The sequence below is a fragment of the Onychostruthus taczanowskii genome, unplaced genomic scaffold (assembly GCF_017590055.1).
Source record: "Onychostruthus taczanowskii isolate IOZ18803 unplaced genomic scaffold, ASM1759005v1 scaffold9, whole genome shotgun sequence".
In the NCBI taxonomy this organism is placed as follows: Eukaryota; Metazoa; Chordata; class Aves; order Passeriformes; family Passeridae; genus Onychostruthus; species Onychostruthus taczanowskii.
In genome coordinates this window covers 16,903,183-16,924,987 of record NW_024506993.1, presented here as the reverse complement: position 1 = coordinate 16,924,987, position 21,805 = coordinate 16,903,183, and the positions used below count along the sequence as shown (strand labels likewise).

General features: G+C 51.3%; 1 protein-coding gene across 1 annotated transcript in view; it reads right to left on the bottom strand.

The window, feature by feature from the left end:
• BSN (bassoon presynaptic cytomatrix protein) overlaps positions 1-21,805 on the bottom strand; it is a 77,610-nt gene that overhangs the window by 12,690 nt on the left and 43,115 nt on the right. The window contains exon 4 of the mRNA XM_041425949.1: positions 967-1,425. Coding sequence (XP_041281883.1) covers positions 967-1,425 — 459 coding nt within the window. The remainder of the gene's footprint in view (positions 1-966; positions 1,426-21,805) is intronic.

Below are 21,805 nucleotides of genomic sequence, written 5' to 3'. Positions count from 1 at the left end.
TCTCCCAAGGAGCACACGGGAAATCTGGGTACCACTGGGAGCCAGCCCAGAGCAAAGGCTGGGAACCACCCTGTGTCCCCCAGTCCAGTGGCACATCAATAACTTGTCTGTGCTAGTAAAGGCAGGTTAGAGGGTGCGCTGCAAGCAGGGGATGGTACAGCAAATGGCCCCGGGCATAAATACATTGGGGGACTAATAAATACAGTTGAAAAACTGGGCCCCCAGCCCCCAAGGCACCCTTCAGAAGCAAGGCGGGCCCCAGGATCCTTGCTAGATGCTAGCAGAAATAAACAGCCCCCTTTAATTGGCTTGACAGTTAGGCAGGGTGAGGGACAAGTCTCTGAGCCATGGGGACTGTGCCATCACACCCAGCCCTGGTGCTACTGGCAGGACCTGACACCCTGCCAGCACAGAGGCACCACAGACCACTTGATTTTGGGGATGCAAGGAGCCTCTTCCCTGGGGCCTGCACAGCAGTGAGGGAGGCAGCCATTCCCTCCCAGCTGGTGGGGACCTTCTGCCATGTCCCCTCCCCATGGGGGGCTCTGCTGGCTGCTGCTGGGATGGTTGCTTGTGGGGAAACACCATCCCAAGGCAGCCAAATGTTTCCCCAAATTGTTATGAATTTTAGAAAAGGGGGGGATGAAGATCATGAAAAACACCCACTGCTGCAACATGGAATGCTGGAAAATGAGTTTTCCATTTGACAAGATATCCTAACTATCCTTGGATTATTTAAAAAGAAATGCAGAGGCCACACATGACCTGAACTATTGCATTTTGCCTGCATTAATGTAATCCTAATAAAAAGAAGGCAAATATCAGCATGCTGCCATGGAGCCCGTGAAGGTCCTTCCCCATTTGTGGGCACAGCTACTGACAGAGGCACAGCTCAGTACCACGCCAGCCTGGGGCAGGGTGTGCTGCCCAGGGATGCTCGGAGCTGGATGCACCCTGAGTGCTCACCTCCTGCTCCTTTGCCCGCGGCGCCTCGGGGAGTGCCTGGCTCTCCTTTCTCTCCACCTCTGCTTTGGGGGTCACGCTCTTCCCCTTTGGAGCGACGCTCTCAGGAGCTCTGGAAGGCTCCGGGGCAGCTTTGGGCAGGGGCTTTTCCTCTGCCGGCACCGGGGGCTTCTTTTCTGCTGGCGGTGGGGGCTTCTTCTCCGCTGGGGCAGGGCTCGGGGTCCTGCTCTGCTCAGCAGCCCGGAGGCTCCTGGCGAGCGAGGGCTGCTGCTCGGGGGGCGCCGGCTCGGCGGGCACGGGTGCCGGCGTGGGCGCTCTCTGCTGGCCGGCGGCGGGCGGCTGGTGCCGCGGGGAGCCGGTGGATGGCGGCTTTGGGGTAGGCAGCGGCATTGGGGCAGGGTCGCCGAGGCTCCCTTCGAGCAGCCGCTGCGTTTGGCAGTTCAAGCACAGCCATTCGTTCTTCTGCAAAAGAATGGAAGGAAAAGTTCTGTTGAAATTCTGGGAGCTTCACCCCAGCAGGGATCTCGCGGAGGAGCTCTGCTGGTGGGACACCCGGCGATGGTGCAGAGCATTCGGCCCCCCTAAACCAAACAACCGGCTGGGGAGGGGCATGCAGCATCATAGCCATACCCTGCAAACAGTCACATCCAGCTTCAACCCATCCCTACCCTTGTCCAGAACCCAGATTTGTCCAGCCAGAGGTACCATGGCTGCAGCACAGGGACTGCACACTTTCCCCCACAATCCCTCAGCATCACCAGCTCTTTCATTCTTCAGCCTTGTGGTATTTCAGTTTTAAGCGAAATTAAACAATCAAAGGCAGATTACTACCGTAGCTTAACACTTCTCAGCTCCATACAGCTCCTTTCTCACTCTGATTTGTTTTCTTTGATACAATAAAAGCTTAATAGCATAACCATAACACTTACGGCTCTTTTTTCTAGGTTAACAAAAATACTGGGTACACAAATATGCCAGAATTTCCCAGAGATATTACCCAAAATACATGCTGTGCAGGAAAAGAACAAGACAATCTTGTCTAGTGAAATTCTCAGCAAGAGCTGTCGTTTTATGGCCTGGAAAAAGCAGAGGCAAGCGGGGTTGTGAGTGGCAGAGAGCCCACAGGGCTAAGGCAGGGGCTCTGCATTAAGAGATCAGAAGCACTTTCCTCCCCTGGGTTGCCCAAGGACTATTTTTACCCACCGAGGAATGTCCAGGAATAGGGGCCTGACATTCCCTTCACTTTAGATGTTTCAGCATCTTAAATCTCTTCAGTTTTGCTGCTAACAACACAATATGCTCCAGGTTCCTTTCCCAGACTTCTCCTTTGCTGATCCATGGCTCCCAAAGCTCAGGGTGGCCAACCTCAAGGGGTGGCTGGCCCTGAGGAGCTGTCATGCTGTCAGAGAGGTGGTCTCGGTCTTCAGTTGGACCAGCCTGGGGCCAGGGCTGTGTGCCCTGGGATCCCAGAGGCCATGGTCTGCCTGGAGAAGATGGGGTTCATCAAAATGACATGGAGGAAATAGCCTCAGGTTGCACTAGGGGATGTTTAGATTGAATATTAGGGAAAATTTCTTCACTGAAAGGGTTGTCAAGCACTGGAACAGGCTGCCCAGGGAAGCAGTGGAGTCATCATCCCTGAAGGGATTAAAAAGATGTGTAGATGTGATGCTTAGGGACAGAGTTTAGTGGTGGCCTTGGCAGTGCTGGGATAACAGTTGGACTCCATGATCTCAAGGGTCTTTTCCAACCTGAACAATTCCATGATTCTAATCTATGACTCCAAATCCCATACCTATGGGACAGCAGAACTGTGATAACCTTGTCATCTGCATCCCAGGAGTCTCAAGGTTATGATAAGATGCTGGAGATGCCTTGCAGCTGGTGGTGGCCAGGAGCAGCGGGGCTTTCCCACAGACACATCTTCACTTCTGCAGCAATGCAGCCCAGGAGCAGCCATCCAGCCCCGCGCTCTCCAGGGAGCAGAGGGGCAGGAGGGCTGCTCCTGCAGGAAAGGGGCAGGTGTAAAACATCCTCCCACACCCAGCACCCTGCAGCAGCCCCTGCTCTTCACACAAACATCTTAAGAATACATTAGGGCTTTGGAGGGCCATTAAAAAAATCCCTTTCAGCACAGTAATATTTAATTACTGCTTGATCAAAGAGAAAGTCTAATTAAGGGGCAAATGCAGCCTATTGTATCTTAATGATTGCATTTGTCTTCTTTTATTTCAGAACTCATTCCCGTGCCTCTGAATCAGATCTGCTTGCCCCACTCCACTGTGTAATTATTCCAGACCGCAGAAGGAAATGTGATTGTGTGACACAAATTGAAACCATGCCTCATGGAAATACGCGACCTTTCATTTTTCATTCAGGAATCCTATTTTTCCTTGCCAGAGCTCCCTCCCTGATGCAGGCAGTGACGGCAGGGCACGATGCACAGTGGGATGGGTTGGATGTGCCAGGGCAAAGCTCAGCTTAGTTCCTGCCCATACCTGTCTGCCACACCACCACAGCGGCTCCCAGCATGGTCCTGAAGGAGCTTGAGGAGATCAGCTTGCCCTGAACTACCCAGCCTGCATCACTCAGATCCTTTACACCCTCCCTGAATGGGGCATTGCATATCCTCATGATGCCCCAACCTGCCAGACTTTGGTGACTGGGGAGCTCTGCATATATGATGGGCTCAACTGCTTTTGCCCTTCCAGAGACAATTCAAGCCCGTAAGAGCATGGAAGGCCAACACTGGCCGCCAGTGCTGCAGATGCTGAGTGCCAATCAGGTCCCATTCAAGGAGCACATGGAGAGGCAGGTGTCACTGCTGGTGTGATCTCATCAGCACGAGGCTTAGGGCTCCTCCACAACCAGACAAGCAAAGTACTAATCTATTCCATGGGATGCCCATCCCTGGAAGTGTTTGTGATCGGGTTGGATGGGGCTTTGAGCAACCTGGTGGAAGATGACCCTGCCCATGGCAGAGGGGTTGGAATGAGATGAAGGTCCCTTCCAACGCAAATCGTTCTATGATTCTGTGATCTGATGTCTCTGCAGGTTGGTCTGAGGCTCCTCCCTGAGGATCCTCCCAGCTGTGGCACTGCAGCCATTGCTCTTGGCATCTGCCCCAGTTTGAGCAGCTCACCCTGCCATCCTGCTCTCGTAGATGTGACAGCTCGACTCTTCATGGGACTGCACTGGGAAGTGGATAAGAGAACAATCTCTGTTAAAAATAGCTCTGCCAAAAAGATTGTGGAGCTCCACTCTGAAATGCCCCTCATCTTTCAAAGCAGGCAGGAAGGCCTGGGTACAGTGGGAAGGCAGGAAATAAGGAAGAGCAAGCAGAGAGGGTCCTTGGGTTTTGCCAGCTGTTGGTGCCTGCCAAGCCCCAGAGACACTCAAGTTGAGAGACTGGCATATGCTGAGTTTGCATTTTCTCTTAGTGGCTTTTCCTTCAGCACCTCTGGGGACTTACATGCTGAAGAGACCCTGCTGACAGTCCTGCACTCTGTGCTTCAATCCAACCCCCTGTGGAAAATCACTGTGAGGTTATGGCAGAAAAGCAGCGAAGGGATAACTGAATTTTCCTGAGCTGTGGGACAGCCCCATCCCTGTCACAGCCAGTGCCACGTGGAGCTGTGTGTGAGCACAGACCGTGCTGCAGCAGCCAGCGCAGCGTTTGCCATCACAGCTCGCGCTGGCTGCAGTGAATGCTCCAGCAGCAGCAGCTGTGAGCTGCCCAGCTCCCACATGCACATGAGGGAGAGAGAAATCCTGCCCACGGCAGCTGTGGGAAGGTGGAGGCAAGCAAAGCTGCCTGTGTCAGTGGGAATGCCTCCGGTAAAGCATTCTGAGCTCTTGGTTCCATCTTTAAGAGACCTCTGCAGCCCCATCAACCCCAGCACTGACACCTGTCATGTGTCTGAGGGCTAAATCCAGGGGGATTTAGGATGTGAGGAGGCTGAAGCTGAGGCACCTCCCAGCCTTGTGCCTTTGCCGGTGACAAATGATCCGTCCCTCTCCCGCAGCGCTATCAGCTCGGTGTTTGGTTATCCCACAGCACCTCTGCTCCCTCTCAGAGGGACTGGCTCTGAAGCAGCTTCCTCCTCCATGTAACCTGGCCTCAAGCATTTCCCAGAGAACACGGCCAAGGGGATTAAGCTGCCCCTGAGAAAAATGCAAACATTGGAGGAGCGGCTGCTTTGCTAACAGCTTGTAAATCCCCATTGAGATTAACCAGATCCCACGAAGATAATAATAATTAGGCTGTATTTAGTGCTTTACATGTCCAAACCCTTGGATGCCCAGGAAGCCAGGGTGCCCCTCGTTGGGGTGGAAAATGGGTAAGGAGCTTATGGCAAAGACATGGCAGCTTCTGTCTGAGTCTCCACACTTAAAGATGCTGGAAACCGTGGCCCTGATCAGGATGGGGATTGGGCTTTGCTTGGCACTGAGGCTTGCTGCCTTAGAACTGTGGTGGTGGGCACGGGGGGTTTAACCATGTGGAGCAGTTATGGGGAGCTGGGGCTGATGAAGGCTGTGGCACGCAGGGAAGATGGGCAACACTGCTGGGATGCAGAGTGGGCTCCAGGCGCAGGAAAGCATCAATAATTAAGAAGGATGAAACCAAAGTGTGCCTGAGATGCCATCTGAAATGAAGAGGTGCTGGCACGGCAGGGCACACTGGAACACAGCCAGCCAGAGGCAGGGGGTGAGGCTGCTGGGGGCTGCCCAGCCCAGCTGGTTATCAGCTTACAGCCTTTGAGGGTCACTGCCCTGATTCCACAGGCTCCCTGCTTTCTTTGGCTCCAAAGAATCAGGATTTGAAGTAGAGTCACAGGAAAAGTGGGTTTCTGGAGAGACAATCAGCGCTGCTGGGGTCACAAGGGACAGGACAGAGCCCAGGGGCAGGGCATGAGGGACGGAGGGAAGGCAGCTTCCCTTAAGACATTGTGTCTGAGTGGGAACGACCATGCCAGGTTTCACCTGTGCACCGTGCCAGTGGCATCAGGGGCTTGGCCACAATTCCCGCCGGCTCTGCTGAAGGGGCAGCGAGTCCTGTGTCCATGGCTGGCTGTGCTCCCTCTGGGGGGTGAGGCAGGGTGGGGGCAGGGGGCTCAGCAGTGGGGGCTGCAGGGATGGGGGTGTCCCTGGCCTCCCCAGAGCTCCAGAGATGGCTGGCAGGTGGCCACAGCTGTGCTGGCCAACCTCCACCAGGCCTTGCCCTGCAATTGTTTCAATTTACTAATGGGCGACAACAAAACTGTAATTAACTAAAATAGAAGTCTTCCTGCATAATTCTGGTCAACGTTACCACTTGGCAAGTTAATTAAATGCTGAATTCCCCCAGCGCCGCTGGGTTTTTTTTAATGATGGAGCCAGAGAGCTTCAGCATCACAGTTAAACGTGAATCCTCTGTTCAGTGACTTGCATGTCTGAGAGGTTTGGTGGGAGCCAGTGGTGCCAGAAGCTTCCCAGCTTCCACAGTTAGCTGCTGGTTACCAATCCCACCATCCCCATCAGCTCCTAGGCCCTTTGGCTCAACCTCTCCATTGCCTGGAAGATGCTCAGCCCTGGTCTTTATCCCCACACAAACTGCTCCCCACAATCTGACCCCTGGGACTCTGCCCAGGTACTTATGCTCTTCAGCATTATTTTACACTATCAAAACAGCATCTATTAAAATACTGGGACAAAAACCTGTATAAAGTAAGATAAGCAGCATGAGGTACCAGTATCTCGCAAGCCAGATCTCATCTCCCAGCATTAAATGCAGTGAATCTCACCAGAATATTTCATTTATTTGCTGACAAGTACTGTGCAGGGCTCATCACTATGACAGATGGATGCCTGGAAAATATGGAAAACACTTCTGGTATCTGAATCAAGATCCAAATTAACAAGAACCTCATAAAATCACTTCCCAAGCCCTCTTCTCAGCCCCACCAGCAGGAAAGCTCCCTTTAGGAGGGCTCCTGACAAGCAGACACCTTTCACACACCCTCCCACAGCAGAAATGGGGACATCTCACCGTGTGATCCCAGTTCCCTAACATTCTGCATCCTTGTGCTAAGAACACTGCAGCTCTGACCATGCTGTGCATGGTTTTTAGCACAGTGTTGAAGGAAAGGGACTAAGTCATGCTTGATCACTGGCTGCCAGGGCTGTTTCAGATCCACCTCAGGCAATGCCAGGGGTCTGCCTGGCAGGTTCCCCACCTTCCAGGTGCTCCTGTGCCCTTCCCTCTCTCAGCTCTCTCAGCCAGCCTCTCCAGGCAACCCTGGTGCTCACTCATTTCAGATGCCAATTCCCCAACACTGGCTCATGCTCATTCCCCTGGGATTCTGCCCATTCTCCCAGCTGAACTCTCCAGAGCCCACCCCCAGATCCCCTCCCCACACCTCTGCCAAGCACCTTTGACTGAGCTGCCACAGTTTTGGGACACACTGGGGGGAAGGGGGTGTGCTGACCAGTGCCAAAGGCTCTTCTCTGGGATTCTTGATTACAGAGGGGAGGATGTACAACAAGATCTGAACAAAATGGGGATGTTCACAAAGGGTGCTTTGAACTACCACGTGCCATCAGCAGACAACCACAGGCCTGGTTTTACCTCCACCCCAGCCCTTATCTCTCCTAGAAGGCTGAGGCAGTGATGGGATTTGAAACGAGGGCAAGGAAACAAAACGTGCGCTGTGACAATGGAAGCACCAGAGATCAGGAGGAGAGATGGAGTGCACAGAGGGGGGTGCTTGTGAGATCTGCATCTGTGGTGAGAACAGATCAGAGGGAATTCAGGTGCCCCAGTACCAGGAAGGGACTGAGACCAAGGGAAACTGGGGGCAGCATGCAGAAAGGAGCATCCCTGGGGAGAGCGTGGGGTGTGTGTCCCACACCACCACTGACAGCCACCTTCAGGACAGACAGGGCAGAAAGTGTGGGGTACTTTAATACCTTGACTGTGCCTTTTTTTTGCTCTAAAACTACCTCAAAACCCCACTCAAGCTAGATGCAGAACTGTCTGCACGTGTGTTTGCTAATGCACGTGTGCTAATGCAATGCTGCTTCTGAAGCTTAGCACGTGTGTAGATACATAAATACACAGAATCTGTAAACAAAAAAGGAGCACTAAATGCAACTCCCAAACAGTGGTCAGCAGAGCACGTCGTGTCTCTGGAGCCCAGTGCCCACACACTGCTCTCTGCCAGGCTGGGGGAGTGAGTGGAGCTTCTCAGGCATCCTTCCCCCTGCCTGGCTCCCTCACCCCCAGGCTGTAACGCCACTCCCAGCCTAACGGGCTCCCAGCTCCATCTGCAGGGAAAGAAAGGCGGAGAGGGGACTGCACACACCTCAGGCAGCTGAGTCTCCTCAGCTGCCAACTGCTCCACACTAATTGACTTCATTACCATCAACTGGGCAAGTTTTAGTGCAACCCCGGGCTTGCAGATCAGCTCCCCTGAAAGCCACCACAGTTATTTCAATCCCTTGCTATTTATAGCGTTTGACTAAGCCACCCAGTGATGTGTTTTCCAGCAACAGACTATTCTTATCTGTTCCTGTGGCCTGTCTCAGGCTGATGGAGCTGATGGTCCCTCCCCAGCTCTATTTTAAATATGTGAGATGTATTGATGGCCTTCACACTGCAATAATGTGATTAAAAGCAGCACAGGGTAATGAGCTCGCCGGGATGAGCTCTGCCTCACAGGACTTGCTTTCTGCTTCCCATCTGCTCCACTTCGTCCCTTCTCTGTGCTGGGACCTCTCTCAGGTGGAAAATACACATAGAAAGAGAGGATGGAAGAAGCTACACACAATGGCTGAGCACTGGAGCTGCTGTCAGTGTGTTGGGAGGGAAGGACACAGGCAGAGGCATCTCTGAGCCCTGTGACAGCTGCAGGGAAGATGAAGTGTATTGCACCAGTGCTCCCTCCCCAAATCTACCCAGAGGGGACCTGGAGCAGGAGCCAGGTGTCAGCTCCACAGCCCATCCCCTTTACTGGTGCCATGGAAAGGGGAAGGCAAGTAGAGATGGGCAGCCAGATACCTAACAGCCAGGTGCCAAAGTGGCCATCACAGACCTGTTCCTTGTCTCTCCCTTCCCTTGCACGTCTCATCCCAGAGATTATGCTCCCTGCTCCTGGCTGCAGTAAGGAAGAACCAGCCCTCCACAGCAGAGCCTGGGGGTCAGCAAAACAGCTCCCGTGGGGCCTCCCACCCCGCGGCTCGGTACTCCACACAGCCAGCGGAGGATTATTCCAGCTGAAAGTCTCTGACTGATGAGTAATAGCAGTGCTACCCTCCGCTCGCCTTCGAGGAATAGCTGTGCTCTTGCCAAGTCCAGCTTATTGCACTGCAGCGGCCGATGGCCGGGCCGCCGAGGGAAAGCGCCACAGACCTCTGCGGCCGGAGGAGCTGCAGACGGGGCTGTCACCACCGTGACCAGCCCGGACCACCTGCAGCTCCTTGCCCAGCTGCAAACCCCACTGGCTGTCACCTTGGGTCAGGGCATCCCATCCGGGGCAGTACCTCCTGTGGCAGAAGTGAAGATGGAATCACAGAATTATGGGATTGTTTAGGTCGGAAAAGAGCTCCAAGATCGAGTTGAACTATTACCCCAGCACTACCAAGGCCACCACTGACCCACGTCCCAAGTGCCACATCTGCGTGTCTTTTAAATCCCTCCAAGGGTGGTGATTCTACCACTTCCTTGGGAAGCCTGTTTCAGTGCTTGACAAACTTTCTGCAAAGACATTTTTCCTAAGATCTAATCCAAACCTCCCCTGGGACAACTTGAAGCTGTTTCCATTATCCTAGCATTTGTTACTTGGGAAAAGAGACCAACCCCCTCCTGGCTACAATGTCCTTTCAGGTAGTTGTAGAGAGTTGAAATTTCCCCCTGAGCCTCCTTTTCTCCAGGCTGAGCCCTCCCCAGCTCCTTCAGCTGCTTCTCCAAGGACTTGTGCTCCAGACCCTTCCCTGCACCACTGCCCGCTGCAGTAAATGGATGGACTTTTTGGAGTGCTGACCTGTGGACAGGTATCCTGTTCTGCTGTCCCCTGGGCTGTCCCAGGGCTCCCAGCAAGGGTCCTTCCCAAATCTGGCTTGACAGACACTGAGGAAAATGCCACCAACTTTTCCAGGTTGTCAGGAACTATGGTGTTAGTCAAGCTCAGATTACTTTTTGATATTGTTATTTCACTGTTGGACCCCAACAATTTTATTCCACAGAACTGGGAAAGCAGCTCACTTTGACTGATCAAATGCCAAGGGGCCAGTTGGACAACCTGTTTGGGACATCTGGCTGGGACCCCAGAATAAAGCCCTGGCTCTGACATCTGGCTGAAGCCCCCACAGCCAGCAGCTCCCACCCTGAAGCTTCTCATCACCTGCATCCCTGTGCGGCCATAGCCACGAGCCAGGTTCCCCCCTGCTTGTCCCTGCCTGTTTTCCATCCCCTCCAAAATTAGGGCAGCTGCTGTGGCAGGAAGCACCTTCTGTATTTTTGGAGCTTGGAAAAAAAAAAGAAAAAAATTATTTTTGAACGGCAAGAATGTTTCTAAGTCAAAGGATTTAAACTATTTTGCAATCAAGGAAGTGTATTTCCAAACGAGCTGAAGGCGAGAGCCTGGGTGCTGTGTGGGCTGTGTGAAGGGGCTGCTAAAAAAGGGTACACAGCTGTCCAAAATTTGGAAACCGGTGCTTTTGCAGAATATATATAGACATCCCTCCCCACTCAACATATTTCCTTCCAGTTCATTAGATTAAAAAAAAAAATTAAAAAAATGAGTAGGATATTGAGGAGAGCACTTTGATGCTTTTGGCTTGTCTAAAAGCCATGGGACCAATTCCCAGGACTGTGGGTGAGCATCCATTGCCCTGGGAATGGCCTGCTGAGCAGCAGTGTCACTGCCATGCTCCAGCACTAGCACAGACATCCAGAAAGAAACCAGCTGCCTTTGGGAGCGGGAAGCAAAGGTGCCAGCTCCCAGCAGGGCAATGGTGGTGGAGATAAACATGAGTGGGTTTCCCTGGAGATGGTGAGGAGACACCAAGGCCAACCCCCAACCTCCTCCAATGGGCCATTCTCTCTGTTACTGTCAGCCACTCCCACCTGCACCTGGTCACCCCCCAGCACTTTGGTCCAAATTTCACATTTCATCCTTGATTTCCCACCCTTGAGTTGCCACCACTGGGTAGCAGCTTTGACACTCATTTATCTCTGATGTTATTTCCAGTCTGGATGTGCTCACGTTTTTTTCTTGGCCATTGGCTATCACCACACATCCTCTGCTACCTTGACCATTACCTGATGTTTCCTGCAATGAGCAGGTGGAGATAAAACTGCCCCTGGCCTAGGATGGGCTCAAGATGGAGCATCTTTCCAGAGAAGTGGGAGAAAAGTCATATCCAGGTTGGACAGCTGGAGGTGCAATGATGGGAGGTGACATGTGAGCATGTGCTGAGTCTTATTTTCCTTTTCACTGAGCCTTACTATTCCTCTCTGTTTCAACTCAGAGAAAGAACTAAATTAACTACCAGCTCAGTTCCGAGAGACTGGATCCAAATGGAGAAGTATTAAGAAGATTTTCTGTTCACAATAAAATCCAGGCAACAGTATTAAAGCAGCAGAGGGTTTGGTCTGCTTTTCACAGATTAGCTATGGCTGTCCCAAGGACAGCAAGCTCTAATTTTCCCATTTTGCTCCAATGTGACATTTATAGAGCTGTCTGGATCATTTACAGTCATTGCAGAGCAGACTGGGATGACCATCATCTAAGCATGTTTAAGAGAGGAACTGAGCTCTTGTTCTCCACCATGCCCAAGCTCCCGTGCCTTCTCACCCTCACACAGACCAGCTGTCACCAGCACACCCTCCCTGAGGACTGCTGGGCTCCAGCTCTGCCTCTGCCAGGGATGCACCCACTGAGAAGCTGCATTCTCAGCAAGATCCAGTGCCATCCAGCACAGCTCCCCCCAGCAGCCAAACCCACCAGCACTGAGCCAGGAGTCCACTCTCCCCAAGTGATAACAAAGTAATATATTGTTCATTTTTGTCTGAATCGATCTGGCCATGCATTGTAATTTACTCTGTGATCAGGTACTCCTCAACGAGATTTATCAGCCTGCCAACCAGCCTTATCTTTAACAGTGCCCATTATCAGGATGTATTTCTCAGCCAAGGTTAGCAGCAGCAGAAGCATCCCTGAACACCAGCTGCATGATAATAATCCCACAACAACGCCCAGGAGATGCGAAGCAGCTTCAGCAGAGCCCATATCCAGTCACCATCGACCCCACTCCCATGGTGCAGGTGCAAGGTGTTCCTCCTGGCTATTTCACACGTTTGACACAGGAACTGGGACTCCACAGAAGCCATTTGAACCCACGTGCAGAAGATTTCAAGTCTGCAGCAAAAATAATGCCTGCTAAGGGAAACCTGGCCAACTCTGCAGAAAACAAATACACTACTCTATGTGTTTTTCCAACAGAATGGAAGAAAATCCACGAAAAGCTAAGTTTATCAGAGGCGTCTTATTTAACCAAAACCTTCTTTTTTTCATAGGCACTAGTGTTGACTAAAATATCCAGCCATACAACTAGCAATTTGCTGCATCTGATAAAAGCAGATTCAAGCTGTCTGATTGCTCTGTTTTAAATTGCAGAGAGCCCCAAGTGTCTATCAGACACTCACTTCCAAACCAGAAGAAAATCAGCATCTCGGGAAGCTTTGGCTTCCTTCCCCTAGGAGTTGCTTCCCCTGTCCCCTCACCCCAAAGTAGTCCAGCAGCAGCAAACTGGGTTTGACCCTCTTTCATGATCACAAGGGATCATTTCAATGCAGGCTGGAGAGCCACCAGTGGTATGGCTTGGGAGCTGAGGACATCACAAGCCAATATCCTGCAGTACCTGCACATAAAGCTTTCCAAGCTTTAAAAGTAGTTATATTTTTAATATTATCCCAAGAGACAACCCTGTGTTGGCAGAGACCAAAACCCCCACATGGAGGTGGCTGAGGGTACTTAGGGCTGAACTGCTAAGAGCCACCAAACCCCTTTTCCCATGGTCCTTCCATGGGGAGCAGATGAACCACTGGAAGAGATAGCTGCATCCATGAATTTTGCCCTGAAATGCATGTGTGCCTAGAGGACTGGATGCTTTGGTTTCTGTGGGCAGTGCTGCTTGACCACATTAAACACCTGCTGAATCAAAAAAGCCCAGGCACCCTGCTCCAGGCTTCAGAGCTGTGAGTCCTAATTCCAGCAGCAGAAATATTTTAATTAAATGAACTACCTTTATGGAATAAATGAAGTGATAAGCTTGAAAAATTAACTCCCATAATATTTCATGCTGCCGTGCAGGTCAATAAACTATTACACTAAAAGGCTGGGAAACGTTCTAGAAACATGAGTTGTTACAATGGAGATGGATGAGCCATTTTACTTCCCAAATTATACACAGCAGCATCTTTCCACACTCATGCCTTGCACACCCTGTCCCATCCCCTCACCTGTTGCCCATGGCAGAGTTGGAGTGGCAGGGCCAGCATCTCCCCCCTGCCTGGGGTACAGCTCCCAGCCATCCTCCCCAGGAACATCCCCTGTCCTCACCATTTGGCCTCATCTTGAGTGTTTCCTGACTCCTTCCAGCCCACATTTTGGGCACTTTGATGGAGTCAGGAATCATGAGCTGCCTACAGAGAAATGCGTCTTGGTGAGGCCAATTAAATTTTCATCATCTTTGGAACTTATTTTAAACGTAAGATTCTTTTGAAAACCACCTTATTTTAATTTAAACCTCTTAGGAATAGCTGATAGCCCCCCAGCTGGCATGTGGAGATTTGATGGTGACCCTGACCTGGATGGATGCTCCCACCAGCAGTGCCCAGTCTCTCTGGAGCTGGGAGGTGGGAACTGGCTACAGCTGCTGGGGTGGAAGAGCTGCGATTTTCCACCTCAAGAGTCAATGCAGCAAGAAAGAAGCTGAGAAGCCAAAATGAAATGAAATGGTGAAGTTCACATAAAATGGTTGATGAAAAAAAAAATTGTGAAAATCATATGAATCACATATTTACTCAATTTAATATGATCTGTGAAGGCATTTCCTTCCCCAGCTGCCCTTTCTGCAGACAGACAGATGCCTGTGGGACTTTGTGGTTCCTGAAGCCACAAGAGGAACCACCTCACTTAAACCCTTTAAGTAATTTAAGAAGCTCCACTTTAAGAGTAGTTTGGGGCCACTGCAGAAACCTGCTCCTCTAAAGGTTGGCAACATTCCCCTGACTTCCAGCCTGAAGAAAAACCCAGATTTGTTAAAAATACTTCTGCCTTGCTCCTCTTCTCCTCATGTCCTATTTGCTCTCGGCAAACAGATGACTGTTGGTCATACTTAACAGCTCTGAGTAAACCAGGGAATTATGTAAAGAGGGGAATTTCACAGCTCCCTCGCAGAGCCATGCGGGTGTTTGTTCCCAGCAGCCAGCGGGATCAGCTCCCTCAGCCGGGCTGGCACTCAGCCGTGCACATCTGAGGATGCAGCCCCCCAGCCTGGACCCTGCCCGGCTCGGACAGAGCCCACACCTGCAGAGCCACGGGCAAACCCACACACCAGCCTGTCCTCATACCCACACCCACACTTCGTGGGGTTATTCCCAAACAAATACCTGTTGGGTTGCTTTTCTTTTTCTTTGAGAATATTTTGTCTCTGTCAACCAAACCCCTCTGAAATCAATGCTTACTGCTTCCACAGGCTTGGGAACCAGGTGCTCTTTGAGCTCCAAACAATTAAAATATCCTAACCAAAAAAAAGCCCTAAAACAGCCCTTCATGTCAGAGCTCAGAGACTGCTACTTATCTCCCAGTCATGACACAAATAATGGCTGAACGCTGCTAGCTGTGGCATGGGACAATACAAAGCATTCAGTGATCCCATCTGAAAATCCCAAAACAGATCTCTGAAATGAAGAAATCCCTCTTATTGCTCCCAAAGGTGTCTCCAATTCCCCCAAACCCTCCCTTTGTGTTCCAGTGTTTTGCTGTACTCTCTCTTCCAGTATCCCATGGCAATGGGAGGTCTCTGGGCTAACTGTGCAAAATATCTCCTCTCCATCTCCCCACCTCATCTTTCTTCTGGATTTTGTGTTGTGAGAAACACAAAAGCAGATGAAGGATTGTGCTCTGCCATGTGTTAGGACACAGAGTGATTCCCACCTTGTCCTGGGTATTCACATTTTTGGTGCAAAGAGGCCCCCAGAAAATCTACCTTTGAGGCTTGTCATCATTCCAGAGAAAAGGGTGGTGGAGGTGGTGCTGTATCTATTTCCTTACAGTAACTTCTTCACAAGAAAATCACGGGAGAGGGCATTAAGGGATGAGAGCAGCATGAAGGACTTGGACTGTTCTCCAGAGGCTTAAGGTCTCCTAATGTAGGGTTTATTTCACTTAAACTAAGTAAAATTTGGGCATCCAGTCTCAGCAAGTCACCATCTGCCCCAGGTGGGAGATGAGCATCTCCAGGATGAGAAGCCAAATCCCTTGCAAGGCACCATCACCCTGAGTGGGTACCACTCTTTCCATCGATGGCGAGACAAACCTGAAACTGGGGTGGGGGCAGATAAACCCTCCCTTCCATTCCCAGAGGCCACAGCATGGCCAGCAGAGGGTCCCTGTGCCGAGCAGCCTGGGCAGAGCAGAGGCTCCCTGAGCACAGCACCGCTCACCCGCAGCACGCTGCCTTATTTTAGCAGGCAGAGCAGATGGCAGTGGGAAGATGAGGAGGCAAAGCAGCAGTGAAGAGAACACTTTGGAAATAAAGCTCTGCTGAGGGGGTCTGGTGCATTTTGATGGTTGTAGCCAGAATGAGCTTTGAGGCAGCTCAAGGGTTCGCTGGTGGGGGACCTATAGCCATGGAGAGGAGAGACAGGGAAAAGCCTGCCCTGGTTCCCAAATACTGCTTGGCACAGACAGGGACAGCTGGCGCTGGCTCAGCACGGCCTCAGTGAGGCAGAAACTGAATTGAAATAATCCTCAGCAAAGGAGGCAGAGCCCTTGCAGAGGCTTCCAGCCCTGGCAAGAGGGTGCTTGGGCTCCACTGGCTCCTGCCCACGGGGCTGGGGGAAGCTGGGACTGTTCCCTTCCCCTGTATCACCATGGATTTTTGCATGGCTGGTGGTTGAGCCCGAACAGCTCTCAGGGCTGGATTTTCCCTGTCTGAAACACAGGGGATGCTCTGCAGAGCACCGTGGGCTTTGCACCTCTCTGGGGGCCACGGCAGCAGCACACAGGGACCAGTCCAGCCCCGAGCCTGGCCTGCAGGGTGTGCTGGGGAAGGTGGTTTACTCACAGCTGCCCTGTGCCACCTGCCAGCACAGCCCCCAGTGCCCCAGAGCCGAACCCCACAGCACAGCTGCTGGGATGCTGAGACACCATCCACATGGGACAAGAGCTGTGACATGCCAGCCTCCTCCTGTCCCCTTGCCCCTGTCACATCCACTGTGACCAGCTGGATAAAGCACAGCAGTAAGCACAGCTGTGTCCCCCAGATCCCTGTGCCTCCACTTTGCCATCCAACAGGCAAAATGTAACTACGGCAGCTGCACCTTTCAAATTGTTTCTCTTCCAAACACCCCAGAAAGTTGTTTAAGTTGCAAAGTATTACCTGGGGCTTTCTCATCAGATTCTTAATTAGCTGAAACGATTTGCTTTGTTGGGGAATTGCTTCCAGGAGCTCCTAAAGAGCTTTAAAACCAGCTCTAGGAACAGCCTCAGAAGGGAAATGCCTTTCAGCTGGGCAGCAAGTCCAGCAGTGGGCTGCACCTCTGCCCACCCCAATCCCAGCAAATTCTATTCTGCCACACAAAGAACTGAAGCAATTTTTAAGAAAAAGTTTGATATTTCCTTCTGTTGGTGCAGGAGGCTCTCCTGGCTGAGCTTCTCAAGCTGCTGTTTTCAGGCTGGGGGCACATTTAATTCCTGGATTCCTGGCATTGTCCTCGCTGGGAATTCCAGCTCCCTGCTGCTCTCAGCACACCTGTGCTTGGCTGTGACTGCATCAGGACTATAAACCAACCACCATTCAGTTTGCAAACAACAATTTAACAACCAATGTTAAATCCAAGGAGGATGTTTTTCTTCAAAGAGAAGGTGCCAGCATTCCTGTTAATGGGCTGCTTACTTATAACAGCTCATTTTGTGTACTGCCTAGAAGATCTCACTTCTCTAGGTGCCATTTGAAGCAACATATTTAGAAACTCTTGGCAGAGTACAAAGTAATAAATAATTTTGGATGTCCTTTTGCTAGAGGGCAGGCACATGAATTCCTACTCAGTTTCCTGAGGGTGTGGCTACACTCCCGCTTTAAACTATGTCCCATTTCTTAAAAATTTTCTTACGCCTGGCCTGGATTGCCTTTAAAATTTGGGGAATTTTACATTAAAATTAATTGGGTGGCAGAGCAGGCACTTGCAGGTGGAGCCCCTGTCATCACCCGCAGTGCTGGAGGTGATCAGTCCCAAGCAGACGCTGGCATTCCCTCTGGCAGATCACAGAATCCTAGAACAACTTGAGTTGGAAGGGACATTCAAGATCATCTAGTTCCAACCCCTGCCATGGGCAGGGACACCTTCCACTAGACCTGGTTGTCCCATGCCCCATCCAGACTGTCTTGAACACTTCCAGGGGTAGGGCATCCAGAGCTTCTCTGGACAACTTGTGCCAGGGCCTCACCATCCTCACAGCAGAGAGAAATTCAGTTTGCACTGGAGCAATCAATATCCTTAGGAAGCAGGCAAGCCCCTGGAGACACTGGAGCCCTTGCTGGCCCAGCCTCTGGCACTCTCCTTAGCTTTGCCAGTTTCTCAAGGGACATTCCCTAAAAACTCCCCATTTTCTCAGGGAATTATCACACATTTGATGGAGCATTTTATCCCCAGTGGCTTCTAAATATTGCCTATGCTTTCTAAATATTGCAGGGTGAACACACAAGGGAAGGAAAAGCAGAAGCCCAAGCTCTGGAAATGCCTTTCCACTGGAACAGAAAAGGGATAAAAATCGAAGAAGGACAGGAGTGCAATCACTGCTGGATCGAGCATAAGCATCTCTGTTAATGCCCTGGCTTACAATTACAATCACTTATGTTAATAATGGCACCTCTTGGCTAATCCCTCCTACGCTCCCAGTCGTTGGAAAGGAGCTAGTTCACAGCCTTGTGTGAAGAAAGAGACTATGGAAGCATTGGGGTTTTTAAGGAATCCTGTCCCACCACCAAGGAAGCTGCAGCATGGCTTCTGTCTGCCCAGTGGAGCAGCTGCTCTTAGGCACAAAAAAATAGGGACACATAGGAAAACGAAGCAGTTTCAGATGAAATGAGAGGGGCAGGGATGATGATCTGTACTGAATGGGTTGACAGAGGGCCAGGAAATGAACAGGGAGTAGAAAATGGAAGGACATGTCATCCCCTCTTCTGCTCTGTGGAGAAAATGCAAATAGATGAAGCCAGGGCTCACAAGGTCCTGTGGCAAGGCTTTTAAGTGGGTAAGATGCAGATGAGCTCCCTGGAGGTTGTCAAAGTGCCTGTAAAGGTTTGGTTTTGGTACCCAACTCCTCCTCATGTCAGGATGTGGGTCCCCAGAGGCCATGCAAGAATTTCCCCCGGGAGAATAGAAAATTAGTATAAATAAACTTATTTCTAGCATCTGGGGCTTTGCCACCCATCACCTGCCCTGGGGTGCCACATGGGGACCCACCTTCTATGAGTGTCTCACACCTCCAGGAGACAAACTGTCCCTGTGAAACATTTTCCTCTCAACTTCCATAGCAAATGTCAACCAAAAAGGCATTCAATCACGTTTCCACTCAGTCCCTGACCCCTGTGACAGAAAAATCATTGCAAAGATGGCTGTGAGGTGGCCACAGGCCACACTAACAGCTCCACCACCGAGACTGAGAACCACTACACATTACTGGGTAATGTAAGAATGAAACGTTGCTCAAAATATCCATTCAGAGACATTCTCAGGCTCAGAGCCTCGGTATGCTTCAAAGAATGAGCTTGCTTTCATTTTCTATTTCACTTTGGTGTTTATTTTTGCTTCAGGCTGGTGCCATCCACCTTCCCCAGCTCATCAGCCCAGTAACCAGGCCAGGGGGAGGAGAAAGGAGCAGCTCCTTAGTGCACCTCCCTGGTCCATTCAGCTTTCTGCCTTTGCACATGCTGGGAGCTTTTGTGCTTTGAAATAAGAGGCTGAAGCGCCCTGGCTCACAGTGCTTGCTCCTCAGTGCTGCCCAGCAGAGAATGGCTGCGTGCAGGGAATGCTGCACTGGAGCCCAGCTGAGTCCTGGGCACTGCAGCACTGCAGCACCCCGATTCCCCTGGCAGCATTAATTATACAAAGCCTCCGTCTCCACCACAGAGCAAGGCTTTGTTTCACAGGAGAACACACTGCTAAGCAGTGAAACTTGAGGAGAGGGATGATGGTGAGGGCCCAGCTCCCCATCCCATATCTCCTGGCAGTGCCACCTGATGGGACAAGCTTGTGTCCCTCCAGCAAAGCCCCACCAGCAACATGATCACCCCTGCCCATGGCAGGGGGATTGGAACCAGATGGGCTTTAAGATCCCTTCCCACCCAAACCATTCGGTGATCCTGTGATTTAATGGAGGAAGAACAGGAACACCCAGCTGGCCACCTCCTGAGCAGTAATTTTTAACCTCACCAATAATGCCATTTCTTTCCATAGAAGTAAATGCCATTTCTTCCCCTGCCCAGCAGTGTTTTCTCAAACAGCCAGTGTACTCCCTGGGAGATGGGAATTTAGTCCTTACCTCGCATGGCTCACCCCAGCACACGTGTACTCGGGGAAACAGGGCAACCCAGCACACAGCAAGGGCTGAATCCTGAACTACAAGGTATGTGGAACACTGCTAAACCAGGGTGAACCCCTGCATTGGCTGAGTCGTAGATACCACAAAGTGTCTCTGAGGTCCTGCCAATCCCTACAGAAGGACACAGCCTTCAAGAGCACACACTCTGATAAAGGCCTGGACTTTTTTCAGCAGCACAGCACTGGTGTCCTTCCAGTGCCCAAGCTGCCCATGTGGGCTTGTCCTGCCCATGGACTTTACCAGCACAGTTTGGATGTGGCAAGAAAGGAATCAACATAAGAGCTTGGCCTGAGCTAGCAAAACCCATCCCCAACAATCACATTCCATCATCAGCATTCCCACCGGATTCTTTCCCAGCATGGCCACACGCTTCACCACTGGCAGCCCCCCTCCTCACTCTCATTTTGTTCCAGGGACCTTTACAGATCCTAAAGTCTGTAGGATACAATTGCAAAATGCCACTGGGCTCAACAGGAAAAACGACAGTGCTTTGGTAAGTGGATCAACACCAGCAAACTCAGTCTGAGATGCTCCCATCTCAGCTGGAAAATTGAGCATCTCCACTGCAACCCAGCCCTAAAGCTGTCTCCTCCTCAGCCCACTCAGAAATCCACTGTTACAAAGCCAATTAAACGCTCGATTAAGTGTCCCAACATGTTCCCAAATAAAGCACTAACATGGCATGTTATTAAAAAAATAGAAAGAAGAAAGATCCAGGTTGTATAATGGTCTGTGAGCCCATCAGGATAAGCTGTGGCTGCTCACAGGGGTGGAAATAGGAGCTGAACAGCCAAATCCTCTCACCATCTCCCACTAAAAGAGCTGTTTCTCTGTCTGCCCATCACAGCTTTAGACCAAGACTCTATTTTAGGTGGTCCCACCATCCTCATCATCTGCCGTTGGTACCTGCTCAGGGACCACCAGCCCCCATGGTGCTCCTTCAGAGCATGCTGCTCCAAAGGATCCCTCCAATCCAACTCCCCCCACACTTTTTGCCTTTGTAAGAGCAGTGTCTACCACCACCTCCACCAGCAGCTCCTGCTGTGGGCAAGGGAGAGCTCTAGGACACAGGAGCCCCCAGACTCCACGAAGCAGCCTGGACTCAGGGGCCAGGGCTGCCGTGTCCTACCAGACCCCAAGGAGCCATCTCATAAAGCTGACCATCACAAACATGATCCAAGTGTGATCCAAACCCCTCTGATCCAAGCACTTTGTCTCCCAGGGTAGAGATGGCAATAACGTCCTGATGTTGGATACTGCACTGGGGACTGATTCTGAGCTTCTTCAGACACTCACTGCTCAATGCAAGGCACAGCAGGAGCAGGAATGAGTGTCCAGGCTGTCCCCATTCCCCTGAGATCTCTATGCCTCCTCTGTACCATTGCCCTCCTCTTCCCCTGCCTCCCTCCATCAGCTCCTGCTCTTTGCTGCAGCTGGCACAGCGTTAGGAGGGTGACACAGGAACCCCCCTCACTGTTCCCCCATGCCCACTGAGGTGTGCACCAGCTCCCTGTGAGGGGACTCATCTGGGGAGCCAGGGGCACATCTCTGGGCTGGTGCTGCAGTGGACCGCAGCGATCTGCCCAAAGCAGCAGAGAGGCACCAGGCTCCTCGAGGCACAGAGCTCCAGGGCTGCCCCACCAGAATGGCTGCTGGCTCTGACTTGAACAGCAAAGGCAGAAAACCCTGTGCTAGAACCAGGTGACCTGAATTTTGTGAATGAACTGGATTTTTTTGCTCTCCAGTACATATATATATGAAACCCTTTCTGATATCTATAAAACACTATGTCAGCTTTAGCCTGTCCTGCTTCCTCTCTGTGCCTCCACTTTGCCTATTTTTGCTGCCTTCAGCCTTTCATGTGCACAACAGTAGCTCTTTTCAAAGCTTCTCAAGGTCAAGAAAGTCCCTAACAGGGTGAATTGGGGCAGTTATTGATCTTCTCTCAGCCTTTCCCGGAGCTGTTCCAA